This window comes from Mustela erminea, chromosome X, assembly GCF_009829155.1.
Source record: "Mustela erminea isolate mMusErm1 chromosome X, mMusErm1.Pri, whole genome shotgun sequence".
In the NCBI taxonomy this organism is placed as follows: domain Eukaryota; kingdom Metazoa; phylum Chordata; class Mammalia; order Carnivora; family Mustelidae; genus Mustela; species Mustela erminea.
In genome coordinates, this window is record NC_045635.1 from 47,600,835 (window position 1) to 47,615,282 (window position 14,448).

General features: G+C 45.5%; 2 protein-coding genes and 1 pseudogene across 3 annotated transcripts in view; 1 reads left to right on the forward strand and 2 right to left on the reverse strand.

The window, feature by feature from the left end:
• Positions 1-2,515, reverse strand: part of PFKFB1 (6-phosphofructo-2-kinase/fructose-2,6-biphosphatase 1) — a 113,285-nt gene extending 110,770 nt beyond the window's left edge. Inside the window, exon 1 of the mRNA XM_032330801.1 lies at positions 2,209-2,515. Within this exon, the coding sequence (XP_032186692.1) occupies positions 2,209-2,236 (28 nt within the window). The 5' untranslated portion in view covers positions 2,237-2,515. The remainder of the gene's footprint in view (positions 1-2,208) is intronic.
• Positions 2,516-4,512: 1,997 nt separating this feature from the next.
• On the forward strand, positions 4,513-14,307 carry APEX2 (apurinic/apyrimidinic endodeoxyribonuclease 2). 2 transcript variants are annotated; one of them, XM_032330743.1, is made up of 6 exons: positions 4,514-4,792; positions 5,799-5,882; positions 7,808-7,988; positions 8,529-8,675; positions 9,408-9,477; positions 12,441-14,307. In XM_032330743.1, the coding sequence occupies exons 1-6, from the start codon at positions 4,567-4,569 to the stop codon at positions 13,347-13,349; spliced, it is 1,617 nt and encodes a 538-aa protein (XP_032186634.1). In that variant the 5' UTR covers positions 4,514-4,566; the 3' UTR covers positions 13,350-14,307. The 2 variants fall into 2 exon arrangements, with proteins under 2 accessions (XP_032186635.1, XP_032186634.1); XM_032330744.1 differs by lacking the exon at positions 8,529-8,675 and having other exon boundaries at positions 4,513-4,792.
• Positions 6,194-6,449, reverse strand: LOC116582902 (annotated as a pseudogene).
• Positions 14,308-14,448: the final 141 nt, after the last annotated feature.

A 14,448-nucleotide genomic window follows, 5' to 3' on the forward strand; every position in this document is an offset into this window, starting at 1 on the left:
TTACATGTAAAGTTTCCATTGCCCACAGAGTAACAACATATTCCATATCCTAGTTGCTCCTTACAAACATTCTCACTAGTCTCATAGGGAAACTAAGGTCTAGGCAGGGGAAGTAGCTTGTCCAAGGTAACTGAACCAGTCATATGAACCTCCATCTCTGTTTACAGTTTTGTCCTCATGACCCTGACAAGAGGCAGAAATGTAATTTTAGCAGCAGGAAATCTGAGATAGGAGGCTAGCAGGCTATTGGCAAGGTCTGAAAGGGTAAGCCTGGGGTCCAGGCTTGAAAATTCAAGTTAAAGTTGCCTAGAACTGGAACTATCTAGCTGGTTGTTTATCGTTGATGTGTTGTTTTGTTTTACTTTGCTTTTGTGGTTCGTGGGCTGTCTGGTTTTTGTTTGTTTGTTTGTTTACTCTGTTATCAACTTTGATCCTAGAACCAGGAAAACTAAACAAGCTTTGTGGAAAGTTCTCAGGATGGCTGTTCTAAATCAAGCTCCAACCTAATTCTCTAGCCATGTTTCTTTTTAGACCCCCATGCTTAAACTGTACTGGCTGACTCCGTGAGTTCCCAAACATAACATGACATGTACTTTTTACCTCTGAGCCTTTGCTCCACCTGAAATGCCTTCTCTTTCCTTCCATTCTCAATGAAATCTGACTCACTCCTCAAGAACTGGTTCAATGTTGCCTCTTCTGGGAACTTTTCCCTGTAACCTGGGACAGGCATTATCTTTGGTTCTCATATTGTCTATATGCTTCTATTTATCCGAGCACGTATCCACCAGTTTTTACTGGTATACTTCCTTACTGGACTGTGAGTTCCTTGAGGATGGGGACTAGACCTCGATGATCTGTGATCAGTGTTTCCAGTGTCCAGTTCAAGTCCTGGCAAAGAGGAGACACTTGCTTAATGAGTAGTTGTACAATCTGTATCTCTCTTTCCTTGATGAGATGAACATATACACAAAGAATTCCCGTTCAGGAAGGTAAACATTATAACTGAGATCTATGCAGGGAATGGGGTGGGCAAACTAACTAGATCTGAAAGTAGAAGGAGGTATCTAGAAAGTTTCTCAACCCTGAATGTGGTAGAATAGAATAAACAAAATACGAAGTCCCCTACCCTGAAAAAGCCCAATTAACTGGTAGCAGAAAAAGAGTTCACTTTCACTCAGTATCAGAGACTCACTCAAGACCAAGATCTGAACCACGAATTCTAAAATGGGGTTAATTATAGGAAGAAAAAGCACACAGTGTGACTTCCTGAGGCCCATAGATCCTAACCATCCTCCCAAAGTCAGGGGGTATGTAGGAGAATCCTATTAAACGCATTATTAAGACCATACCCATGGGTTACAAAATCACAAATGGGGTATCTCTATTAGTAATTCTTGGGAGTGTGTGGGTATAAATGCATTTGTGAGGGGTAAGAGTATACAGGGGAGATTGGCCACATGCTTATAGTTTATGAGCTGATACATGAGTATTAGGCCTTTTGTGGCAACAGCTTAGGTACCACTTCCTTTGCAGCCATTGCCCTGGTTCACTATTCCCCCACTATATTCAACCCCATGCCTGGGGCCCAAGGCTCACTACATCCTAGTCCTAAGAGTGGCTCTCTACAGACCATAGTCACTCTGGGAGAAGAGCTGGAGGCCTGTGGGTGGTATTACCCATGGAGGCGATAGAAAAATACCAGGACCACTTATCTCAGACAGAGCATGGAAAACCTGAAACATCTCCAGAAATTTGGTTCCTGTTCTCCTACAGGAGACAACACTCTGAAGGAGGTAGGCCAGGGACTTCAATTTCCATTTCAGTAAGGAGGTTATTAAAGCCCAGAGAAGGTGAACGCCTTGTTCAAAGTGCCACAGCAAACCAGACATACTTTATACACCATGGCGAGATATAATTCCTACCATCCAGATCACTCAAAACTGGAATAGATCGAAATAGAGAGACTTCTAAGGTGCTAAGGAAATTCCCTTTGGGTCAGTGTCCCACAAAGACAGGTTGGGATGGATGAGAGATAGATAGATGATAGATAGATAGATAATTAGATATAGATATTGTCTTTCCCCCAATTCTCCCATACCCTTTAAGGCACACTTCAAGTAACCCTATATAAAGAAAAATTACCAGAGAGCCTAAAGAATGGATTTGGATTTGTGTACCTCTATCTATTTCCCCTTCTGTCTCACATACCTGTTCTCCTAGAGGTTTTTTCTTCCATCACTAATTATCCAACACACAGCTTTCTTGCATTTAGACCTTCAAAGCAGGTACAGAGATGGCATCAAAGAGGGAGTCTGGAGGCGTTGGTTGGTTCCTTGAAAAGGCTGTGGAAGTACCCTTGATAAGAGGGGTATGTGCACACTCTGTTGAAATACCAGCTGTGTTAGTTGTCAAGGAAGTTCCTGAGCCATCCAGAGCCTTTTTTCATCAGGCCAACCATGTGTTCACCTTGCCCCAAAGGTCAGAACTAATATTAACAAGCAACTGCAGAATGAGGAAATTAAAACCAGCAATGTAGACAGGCAAGATCTGGATTTCCTCGGGGCTGAGCTGCAGGTTGGTCTTCAGTGTAAATGGGCACGCTCTCTTACTAGACAGTGATTTGGCAATATGAAGCAAGAGCAATAAAAATGTTAATTTCCTTTGTCCTAGTTATCCCACTCCTGGGACTCAATCCTGAGCCAATAACCACCAAAGCATGAAAAACCAAAATTTTTACTTTGATTGTAGAGCTATTTAGCTTGATGGCAACAACTGGAAGGTAACCTTAAGTCTTCTTGGAGGAAAAGCAGCTCTTTGCACCTTTTATGCAGACATTGAGGATGATGGCTCTAAGGCTATGAAATTCTGGGGAAAAAATTATGCTTGCAGTTTGGAGTGAGAAACCTAAGAATGCAAAGCCATGCTTTTCCTTGGACATTAGGCATGTCTATTATTCCTATTTTTGTGTTGTCAAAACCAAGTCACTAATCTGTTGCTTTTGCATTTGCCCTGTGTTTGCTTATTCCCTTAGAAAATAGTTATCGACTCCTAATATATGTTGTGCCCTAGATTAGAGGATGGGGCTAACAAGATAAAATCAGGTATGGTCATTGCTCTATGGAGCACCTGGGTGGCTCAGTCCGGTAAGTGTCTGCCTTCCCTGAGGTTATGATCAAGTCCCACACTGGGCTTCCTGCCCAGCTGGGAGTCCACTTCTCCCTCTCCCTCTGCAGCGCCCTCTGCTGCTCCCCTGCTTGTGTGCACTCTCTCTCCCTCAAAATTTTTTTTAAAAGACATGGTAATTGCTCTCAAGTTGCTGGCAGTTGTGTGACAAAAACAGAAATCAATGGTAGCTGTGCATTCAGATAAGTGCTGTGGCAGAATGGACCAGAGGGTGCTGTGGGGACCCAGAGGAAAAAATCTAACTGGGGAGGTGTGTGGGTGTTAGGAAAAACTTATTCAGGAAAGTATTCCTTGGGCTGATTAAGATAGGCTTTGAATTGCACAAAAGACATGGTAATTGCTCTCAGGTTGCTGGCAGTTGTGTGACAAAAACAGAAATCAATGGTAGCTGTGCATTCAGATAAGTGCTGTGGCAGAATGGACCAGAGGGTGCTGTGGGGACCCAGAGGAAAAAATCTAACTGGGGAGGTGTGTGGGTGTTAGGAAAAACTTATTCAGGAAAGTATTCCTTGGGCTGATTAAGATAGGCTTTGAATTCTGGCTCTACCACTTCTGTGCGACTGGGGTGAATTCACTCATTTTGTCATATTTAGCTTTAATACCCCTTATAGGGTTGTCCAGAGAATGAAACAAATAATGCATATGGAAAAGCCATGGGGTACATTGGGAGACAGTGCTGCTCTGGAGCTTGGGTAGCCCACTTAAATACCCTGGGCCTCGCTTTTACTCATCTGAGAAATGGAGCCACGAAAAAGTTATGTTGGGCCATGTCCTTAGGAATGTTAAGAGGCCCAAGACAAATAATGGCTATAGGGTGGGCATGAGACAGCTTCCTCTCTTCCCCTCCCCTTGCTCTATAAAACCAGGGGCCTTCTCCTAAGTCTAATTCCACTGGAGCACTTCTTACTGCTCCCTCTAGCTGTACAGTTCCCTTCCAGCTTCCCCTCTCCCACACAAGCACTGTTACAGCGATTACTCCCAGGATGCCAGAGGCGCACTTGGAGGTAAGGTCAGTTGCACTGGGGGCGGGGCTTCGGTTGCCGCGCGGTTTCGTATAAGGTTCCGCGGCTTAAAAAGTGGCGAAGCCCTATCTGGAAGTAATTGGAAGCACAACGGGCTCCCGTGAGCCGCACGGAAAGGCAGACAGACTCTGACGCTTGGGCCACTTTGAGCGGGAGGAGGAGGGGCCTAGGTGAAGGACTTTCTCTTGCATTCGTTCCTCCTAGGCGTCTGCACCACCCCATCAAGTTCCGCTCCTCCCGCCAATGAGAACTGGGGGGATCGAAGCCCCGCCCCACTTTCGCCAAGAGCTTTGTGGCGCGCAGGAGAACGCATGCGCTAATGCATGCGGAAGGCGGGATTTGACCAACTCGGGAGTGGGTGATGGTGTCTAGCCATCCTGTGTCCCCTGGGTTGGACGCTGACTGTGAGGTGTTGCAGTTCGCTGTTGAGATGTTGCGGGTGGTGAGCTGGAACATCAATGGGATCCGGAGCCCCCTGCAAGGGATGGTATACGAGGAGCCCAGCAACTGTGCCGCCATGGCCGTGGGGCGCATTTTGGACAAGCTGGATGCCGACATCGTCTGCCTTCAGGAGACCAAAGTGACCAGTGAGCGCTCAAAAATCCAGGATCCCTATCATACTTTATCTTTTACACTACCTTTTGTCCCCTACTTAATCTCATTTTACTTCACCATTTCTCTATCCGTAGAGTCCTCCTCTTAGTCCCAGTTCAGAATCCTGATCTCCTCCCCCTAAACCCCTATTTCTCACTACAGCTTGATGTCTTAATTCCTGCTTCATCTGTCGTCAGCAGAGCTTTAATTCCCTAACCCGTGCAACCTTCATCCTGGCACAGATCCCTTAATTCCTACTCATTCTCCTGCCCCTGCTCAGTACCCCGGATTTCCTCCTCGTCACACACTGTCCAGCTTCAACTCCCAAATTAGATTCCCCAATTCTCTTTCGCTGCCTCGAGCTCAGATCCTTTAATTCCCACCCCATCTTTGCCCCCCAGCTCAGACTCTCTGATTTCTTCCTTTTTACTTCACCATCTCAGATCCTCAGTTCTCCCCTCAGATCCCCTAGAGCTCTACCACCATTTCTCCTTCCCAGCCTCAGAACCTCTTATCATTTCTATCTCATGTCCCACGCAGAGATTAGATCCCCTGATTGTCTCTCTCCCACCCTAGCTCAACAACCCCCATTCCTTTCCTCTCTCTTACACCCCCCTCTAAGACCCTCTAACAACTTTTTCTCCATCCCCAGTTTAGATACTCTAATTACCTCCCTCTCCTACCTCATATCCCCAGCTTGGATTCCCAGTTTTCTCTCCCATATTCCATTTCCCACCTCCCTCCTTTCACCTAATCACTACCTTCCTTCCACCTAATTTCCCTCCTCCCATTCCATAGCCTTCCTCGTTCTTATTCTTATATCAATTCCCTCTCCAGTCCCCACCTTTCTAGTTCCTCCTCTAATCACCGATACTTCCTTTCCCTCCCAACTCTGGCTCTGATGTGTGCAAGGAATTAGTCTACGACTTCGATTCCAGACCTTTGTGTCTGGGGCCCTACCTTTATCTTTGACACAATCTTACATTTTTTTTTTTGTAGGGGATGTGCTGAGAGAGCCTCTGGCTATCATTGAGGGCTATAACTCCTATTTCAGCTTCAGCCGCAACCGCAGTGGCTACTCTGGTAAATGGGGCTTTCTGGGAACTGTAAATTAGTGATGGCAGCAGGTTGGGGGTAAAAGGGTTTCTAGTATTGAATAAGGTAATAAGAAACTCAGGTTTTTACTTTTAAATTTCTTTTGAAGTTACAAAGCTGCTTTTAATACTTTGGGGTGAGTCCCACAGGAATAAAAAAACACTGGGAAAGGGTACCCCCACGGCTCCCAGGATGGCCCAGGGGTAGAGAGGCTACCTGAGGGGAAGGAAGCACAAAAGGGATCCACTGCAGACTTAGGGCAAAAGGAATGCCATTGGTGCTGGGACCTGTGAGCACTACAGGAGAAAACATGAGTGTGGTGGGCCTGGCTCCAGATACACAGGGGAGGCCTAGAGGCTTAGACATGAAGCCTCAAAGCTACTTGGGTTCCTCCTTCTTGTTTGCCTTTTTCTGCTTCTGCTGAACGATCTCTTATTCCCTCTGCTTGCACATATCAGCAGAAAGCCTGTCACCTTGGTACTTTCCCTTAAACTAGTAGCTCTGCTTTTTCATATTCTTCTGGCAGTTGAGCTAACACTGGTTACCATGGGTCATGGCGACCGCAGGAGCTCTGGCCTACCTCCGTTGCATCCCCTCACTCTGTCTGATGTTGCAGGCCCCCAGGCTTTTAGTCCACAGAACTAAAAGTCACGTAAAGCTATGTGAAGGATAGTTTTTATGTGTAAAATTATCCTATTTGACTTGGGAAGCACAGTCAGTCATGTGGTAGTTAATTGTATGAGCTCTGGAGCCAGACTGCCAGGGTTTGAATCCTACCTCACTTCCTTGCTGTGTACCCTCTGGCAAGTTAATCAGCATTTTTATGCATCAAGTTTCTCAGCTGAGAAATGGAGATAATGCTTACCTCCTACAGCTAGTACGGGCATACCTTGTTTTGTAATTATGTGTATGTTTATATATAGATATACATATAAACTTAAATGTAAATAAGTATGTAACAAATATATGAATTTATATATCTATATGTGTTAAGCACTTTATTATGTTTTACAGATATTGCATATTTTATAAATTGAAGGGTTTTATGGCAACCCTGTATTGCAGATGTCTTGACACCATTTTTCCTGCAACATTTGCTCACTTCATGTCTCTTTGTCACTTTTTGGTAATTCTTACAATATTTTAAACTTTTTTTATCATATTTGTTATGGTGATCTGTGGTCAGTGCTTGCAACTTCCTGAAAGCTCAGATGACAGCATTTTTTAGCAATAAAATGTTTTTTAATTAAGGCATACACATTTTTTAGACAATGTTATTGCACATTTAATAGACTACAGTGCAGTAACAACATAACTTCTATTTTCCGTGGGAAACCAAAATATTCATTTGACTTGCTTTATTACAATATTTGTTTTTTTGGTGTTCTGGAACTGAACTCGCAATATACTGAGGTATGCCTGTATAAGGATTAAACAGATTAGTCCATGTGATAATAATAATAGCTAACACTTTTTGAGCACTTACCACGTGTTCATGTAAAACACTTAGACTAGTAGCTATTATTGTTCTGTGGCTTTTTAATTTTTTAAGACTTTATGTATTTGACAGAGAGAGGGAACACAAGCAGGGGGAGCAGCAGCAGGAGCAGGGAGCCCGATTTGGGGCTCCATCCCAGAACCCTGGGATCATGACCTGAGCAGAAGGCAGATGCTTAACTGACTGAACCATCCACGTGCCCCCCTGTGGCTTTTTTAGATGAAGGAACTGACATTCCAGGATTTGAGTAGAATTGCCTCAGTCTCTCGGGAGCCATCCATGGCCCTGGAGTTGAGAGAGTTGCTGTACTAGCCACACTAGATGAAGATGATTTGGGGGACCTATGTGGGGGCAATAAGCTATGTAATAGGCTATTGGCTTCTAGGCGCATTCAGAGTATCCTATCTACCTCCAGGTGTAGCCACATTCTGTAAGGACAGCGCTACCCCCATTGCTGCTGAAGAAGGCCTGAGTGGCCTACTTGCCACTCATGATGGGGACGTGGGTTGCTATGGAAACATGGATGAATTCACCCAAGAGGAGCTTCGGGCTCTGGATAGTGAGGGCCGGGCCCTCCTCACACAACACAAGATCCGGTAAGAGCCCACATCCCCCTGTTACTGAGCACTGTTGCTTCTACTGTTAGTATGGTGATTTTGAAGCTCACCTTAACAAACATATATTCATCATGGAAAATGTCCCACATTTGCCTTTCTTGGACTCTAGTTCTGGCTGGGTTACTCACTGTGTGACCTTGGGCAAATCATGTTCCCCTGTGAGGTTTGAGTTCCCCATCTCTACAAAGGGGAACTGGCTAGGAGGTTCAGCTCTCTTATTACCACAGGCACATCAAATGCAACTTAGTAGCTCATTGCCCCAAGTTGCTGTCTTTCTGGATGTCCTGTTGTGAATGGAAGCACCATCACCTGGTTTACCTGGATGTTATCCTAGTGCCCCCTCCCTGCCTTACCTGTAGTCAGTCCCCAAGTCCTGTGCATGCCAGTACATTCATGTCTTTCTGTCCCCTTCTTCACATCCATCCTACAGGCAAACATTAAGTGGAAGCCACGTGGTGTGGGGGGAAAGGAGGCTTGGAAATGACTTTTTCTTGTGTTTTGGGGGTGGTCTCTTCTCAGCACATGGGAAGGGAAAGAGAAGACCTTGACCCTAATCAACGTGTACTGTCCCCATGCGGATGCTGGGAAACCTGAGCGGCTGTCCTTTAAAATGCGCTTTTATCGCTTGCTGCAGATCAGAGCTGAAGCCCTCCTGGCAGCTGGCAGGTATTGTAAGCCTGAGTACTTGAGCTTGTTCTAGGTGCCCAACCCATTTAGGTGTCAAGCTCTATTGGAAGGATATGGGATCTTTGTCTTTTGAGTGTCTTTATAGCCTTGTTGGAGATATCCGCGTGCCTACCTGAATGGGCTCTGCACTGTATGAGCTGTGAGGACAGGTAAAGTGAGACAGATATGGGTTTTTTACTTAGATACCTCTAAACACCTTTCCTGGCTCCTTTTACTCACGATGAGTCCCGAGGTTAGTTCTGCTTTATTTTCTTTTGTTAAGTGAGTGTATGAATCCCTACTACAGAGTAGTTTTAAGGATGAAATGAGATGAAGAAGCTAAAGTGCCCAGGAGCAAATGAAAAGTCTTGTCTCAGGGAAGGACAGGAAAGTGAGGGTGGGTTAGAGTAATCAAGGGATACTTCTTAAGAGAAGTACCTGGCCTCAACTTTGCAGGACTAGAAAGATACCATTAGGTAGAGATAAGTGAGATGGTCATGTCATATAGGGAATGATGTCATTTTTGGAGATCAGGATTGGATTGGTCAGGCATAAAACTTAGCAATATTATGGTAAGATTGGAGCTATGCATTGCTATGGGCTCCCACTTTGGCCTTAAAATGTGAGGAGGGGTTGATCTGAGTTCTTGGGCCTAGAGGACAGTAGATGGGCCAGGACTAATGCTTCCCTTGCTTGAGTGTCTAGTTGATAATCCCATGTCATGTTTTTTAGCCATGTGATCATTCTGGGTGACCTGAATACAGCCCACCGCCCCATTGACCACTGGGATGCAGTCAACGTGGTAAGGCTCTTCTAGGCCCCTTTCCTCACTTCCGACTGTAGTTCTGTTTAGCCAGCCAACCAATGCTAGATTTTGGGTCCAAGGGTAGCTTCCTTCGTGGAAAAGCAGAGCTTAGTTTGAAATAACTTCTCAAAGCACTGAAGATTGTTCATTCACGCAGGAAACATTACTGTCTTGCCCTTGACTTGGTCATGAGCCATGTGCTGAGGACTCAGTTACCAGTCAGTTCTGGCTCTTGTCCCCTCAGAGGTTTCAGCATGGTGGGGGGGGGGCTGTGGACTTACAACCAGGCAATTATAGAAAGATATCTTCAGAGCTGAAGCAGAGATGGCAGTCTAGGGGAGCCTGGAGAAATGGGATTCCTGGGCCAGTCTAGACATTAGGGAGGCATCTGAAAGTAGTTGAATTTTTTTAAATTAACATATAATGTATTATTTTTTTCAGGGATACAGGTCTGTGATTCATCAGTCTTACACAATTCACAGCACTCACCATAGCACATACCCTCCCCAATGTCCATCACCCAGCCACCCCATCCTACGCAACCCCCTCCCCTCCAGCAACACTTAGTTTGTTTCCTGAGATTAAGAGTCTCTTATGGTTTGTCTCCCTCTCTGGTTTCATCTTGTTTATGAAAATGGTTGAATTTTAAAAGATGAGTAAAACAGAGCTTTGGGGTGGGGGAAGCAAAGCATTCTAGCTTAAGCAAAGGCTGCAAGGTGAGAATTTGCTTGGTATGCATGGTGAACTGCAAGTACCATTCTTGTTAGGGGTTGACAGGAGAAGGGAAGTGAGTGGCAGGAGATGGGGTGGGAAAGTCCTTTGGGAGCCAGATTTTGAGGTCCTTGAATTCCACATTGCCTTGATCATTTCCCTAATACACTGTTTCCTGCTCGTGAACTTTAAATACTTCCCTGTTACCTCTGCAATACAGAGAAAACATCTAGGCCTGGCATCGAAGGCTTTTTAATCTCCATTTCCATCTTCAGTACCCCTACATACTTTGTCCACTCCAGCTAGGTTATCTCCTCTCAGCCCATTGAAAAAGTTATTTTCATTTTTATTGTTGTTGTTGCTGTTGTATGAACCTTTCATCTTTGAGTCCCTCTAGGCCAGTGGTTCTCATTCCCTGACAGCAAGGAGCAATTAGAGCAAGGAGCTTTTATAAGAATGTTAATACCTTGGTGCCACCCTAGGGATGCCTGGGTGGCTCAGTTGGTTAAGCGGCTGCCTTCAGCTTGGGTCATGATTCCAAGGTCCTGGGATCAAGTCCCACATTGGGCTCCTTGCACTGGAGAGCCTACTTATCCCTCTCCCTCTGTCCCGCTCATGTGCACGCGCTCTCTCTCCACCCCCCGTGTCAAATAAATAAATACAATATTTTTCAAAAATACCTTGGTGCCACCCTAGACCAATTAAATTAGAATCTGTTGGTTGTGGGGCCAGGGTAGCAGTATGTTTTACAAGGTTCCAGGTTGATTTTCTTGTACAGTCAGGCTTCAGAACTACTGCCCTAGAATCTACAAACCGGTTCTCAGCTTGTTCACGAGGGGAGTGATCAGTAACTTAGGCTGGTATAGTCTAACTCAGCATTGGGCTTAGCTCAGAGAAGGGGCTGTAGGAAGAGTCTTTTGATTAACTTAGAGAAGAGCTACATAAACAGATGTGGCTCCAAGTAGGGAAAGTGAACAGAAATGAGATAATGAAAGAATGGTGGTTGTAGTGTGACAGGGAAGAGAGTGTACATTACAAAGTACAAGCCTTCAGTCCCTGCCTACCTTATTTCTCATCGGGCATTAACTCAGTCTGTTCTTTCTCCTTCCTGCAATAGTGTCATATAACTTTATGCCTTTTCTTCCTCATTCAGAACTATCATAGATCTCTCAAGTGCACCTCTTACGTTCTTCCTGCCAGGAAAAGACTAATAGTATCAGATCACATGACAAACACAGTCTTTCCAAAATAGCAGAATATGTCCACTTCCCAAAAGCCTGGCTTTTCTAGTCTTCATCTCCCTAATTAACACTATCATCTCCTTGGCTACTCCATCCAGAAGCCTGGGAATTGTGTTAATATTGTCTTTCTTCTCTACAGTACCCACAATCAATGGGTACTGTTGATTTTAGTTCAAAATCATCTCTTAATTTCGTTTTTATTTGTCTCCTCTGGCTCTACCCTAGTCTAAGTGATTATCATCTCTTGCTTATATAGACTATGATAGTTATCTCCTGCTGGTCTGCTGGTCCCCAGTCTGGTCTCTTTGTCTTTTGAGTTCATGCTTCCTCTCTCCACAGGCCCATTACAGAGGTTGCAATCACAATTTATTACACCCTCTGCCTGGGTTGCTCCTGCTCAGCCTTAACTTTCCAGCTCCAGATCACTTTCTGAAAGGAAGCCTCATTGATCCCTTGGACGAGCTCAGGTTCCCACTTTGTCTCTAGTACCATGCCTGGCACATAATCAGTGTTGTTTAAACGTTTTTTTCATTGAATGAGTGGGTGGGCCAGATGGATAGGATGGATGGATAAGCCAAAGGAAGTAATTAGGTATGGATTTCTGGAACTCCTCAGCTAAGGAGGTTGTGGGGGAGAGAGGATATGGTCTGTGAGGCCTTTGACACCCACAAAATAAGCCAGATAGTTCTAGAGGGTTTAAATGAAAAGGTAGCAGTTTTCTTACCTCCTAATCCCAGTCCTACTTCCTAGAGATAACCACCTTTAACTTCCTGCTTTCCATCCTTTTGGTGAGCAGTTCTGAGAATTGCTTTGATTAAGCAAACAATAAGCTTTCAGATTTAACATTTAATCCCAGCTCTGCCAGTTGTGGGCCATGTGACCCTGAGTAATAATCTTTTTTGGGACACTCACATTTTCTTATCTTAAAAATGAAGCAGTTAGTCTAAGTCTCTTCCAGTTTTAGGCATCTAGTTTTGCCTCTGTCTCATCCCTCTCCCTCTTCCCCAGGAATGCTTTGAAGAGGACCCAGGGCGCAAGTGGATGGATGGCTTGCTCAGTAACCTAGAATGCCAGGCTGGGTCCCCTATACGGCCCTTCATTGACAGCTACCGCTGCTTCCAGCCAAAGCAGGAGGGTGCATTCACCTGCTGGTCAGCAGTCAGTGGGGCCCGCCACCTGAACTATGGCTCCCGGCTTGACTATGTGCTGGGGGACCGGACCCTGGTAATAGACACCTTCCAGGACTCCTTCCGGCTGCCTGAGGTGATGGGCTCTGATCATTGTCCCGTGGGTGCAGTCTTGAGTGTGTCCTCTGTGCCAGCAAAACAGTGCCCACCTCTATGCACCCGCTTCCTCCCCGAGTTTGCAGGTACCCAGCTCAAGATTCTTCGCTTCCTAGTTCATCTCAAACAAGATCCTGTGTTCAAGCAATCAACACTGCGACTCAGCAAACAAACCCGGATACAGATGCACCAAAACAAAGCCTGTGTGCGTTCAACCAGGCCTCGGCCAAGTAAGGCTGGCCCCAGCAGAGGCCAGAAAAACCTGACAAGCTACTTCCAGCCATCTTCTAATTGTCCCCAAGCTTCTCCTATCTCGGAGCTGCGTAGTGTGGTTGCCCTCATGACCCCAAAGACTCCAGAAGAGGAGGTGATGACAAAAGTGGTGGAGGGGCCAGCCAGTGCTTCAGAGGCCAAGGATGAAAAGGAGGTACGGACTTCTTTTTGGAAGTCTGTGCTGGGGGGGCCCTTGCCCATGCCCCTTTGTGGGGGTCACAGGGAGCCATGTGTGATGCGAACCGTGAAGAAGCCAGGACCCAATCTGGGCCGCCACTTCTATATGTGTGCCAGGCCCCAGGGTCCTCCCACTGACCCTTCCTCCCGCTGCAACTTCTTCCTCTGGAGCAGGCCCAGCTGAACCAATCCAAAGTACAGATGTCTGGCATGGTCAACCCTGTACATAATCTGAAGCTAGCTCCCTTCTAAGCTGCCTCTTTCTTCCCCAAGGACGTCTCCTCCTCTTCCACTTTCTTGACGAACCTTTTTCCTCTTCCTCTTAAAGCCCTCTCTGATTCTTTTTCCTGCCTGGCTCCTCCTCATTGGTGAGCTTCTTATTCCTTAATGCTGTGACCCAGTTCCCCACTCCACTTCCTACCTTCCTGTCAGAAGTGCACAGGAACAAGTTGCCCCAGGAAGTTGGTTTTAAACCCTTCTCTTTCTTGCTGAGAAATATATCTGTGCCTGAATAAAGTCTGTATTTTTGTTTTAGTACATAATGTCATGTAGACATTTTGGATGTGCTTCATGAAGTTGAGTCAGACATTACCTCAACACTAGGTTTAACAGCTGCCTGTAGCCTTGATAATACAACTTCTAGGAAGGGGGGAAGAAGGAGGAGTGGTACTACCATAAACGTTCTCTGTAGAGTTGTAAAGACTCCCTACACTGCTGAGGTTAGATCAGCAAAAGAGGTGGCTCTGGTGTGTTAGAAAGCTCAGGTGGGTTGCATATCCTTAAACCAGCTCTTCCCAACTGCTGTGTCCCACAACTGCTACAAAATGGGTTATAGGGTGGGAAGAAATGGCCCTGGAGTTGACAGAACACAAATGTCAGCAGAGAGTACCTCCTAAGGAGGTAGTATCATTCATTCACCCAGGTGCACCATGCAAATGTTTTCTGTGCACTATGACCTGTAAAGATTGGGAGCATTTCCTTGAAAGAGTTCGTTATAGCCAAGTATTTTTCCTACCTTGGAAAATAGAGCTGGTAGGTCCTTTCTATAGGGTTTCCAGGTTTACCAGTGAAAAGTCAATCCCTCGATTTTTGTTGAAACTATTGGGAAGCAGCCATTTCAAATAAACCTGCTAAGTGTCTCAGCTCTTCATATGCAACTCACTGTGTACTTTTTGTCTGCCATCTTCCTCTTTCTGGATCAGAATCCCTATCAGTACAATGGTTTGGTCAGACCAACAAGTGATCTATGGTTTCCTCGTGGCTCTGCCGTTTGTCTGAAGGGT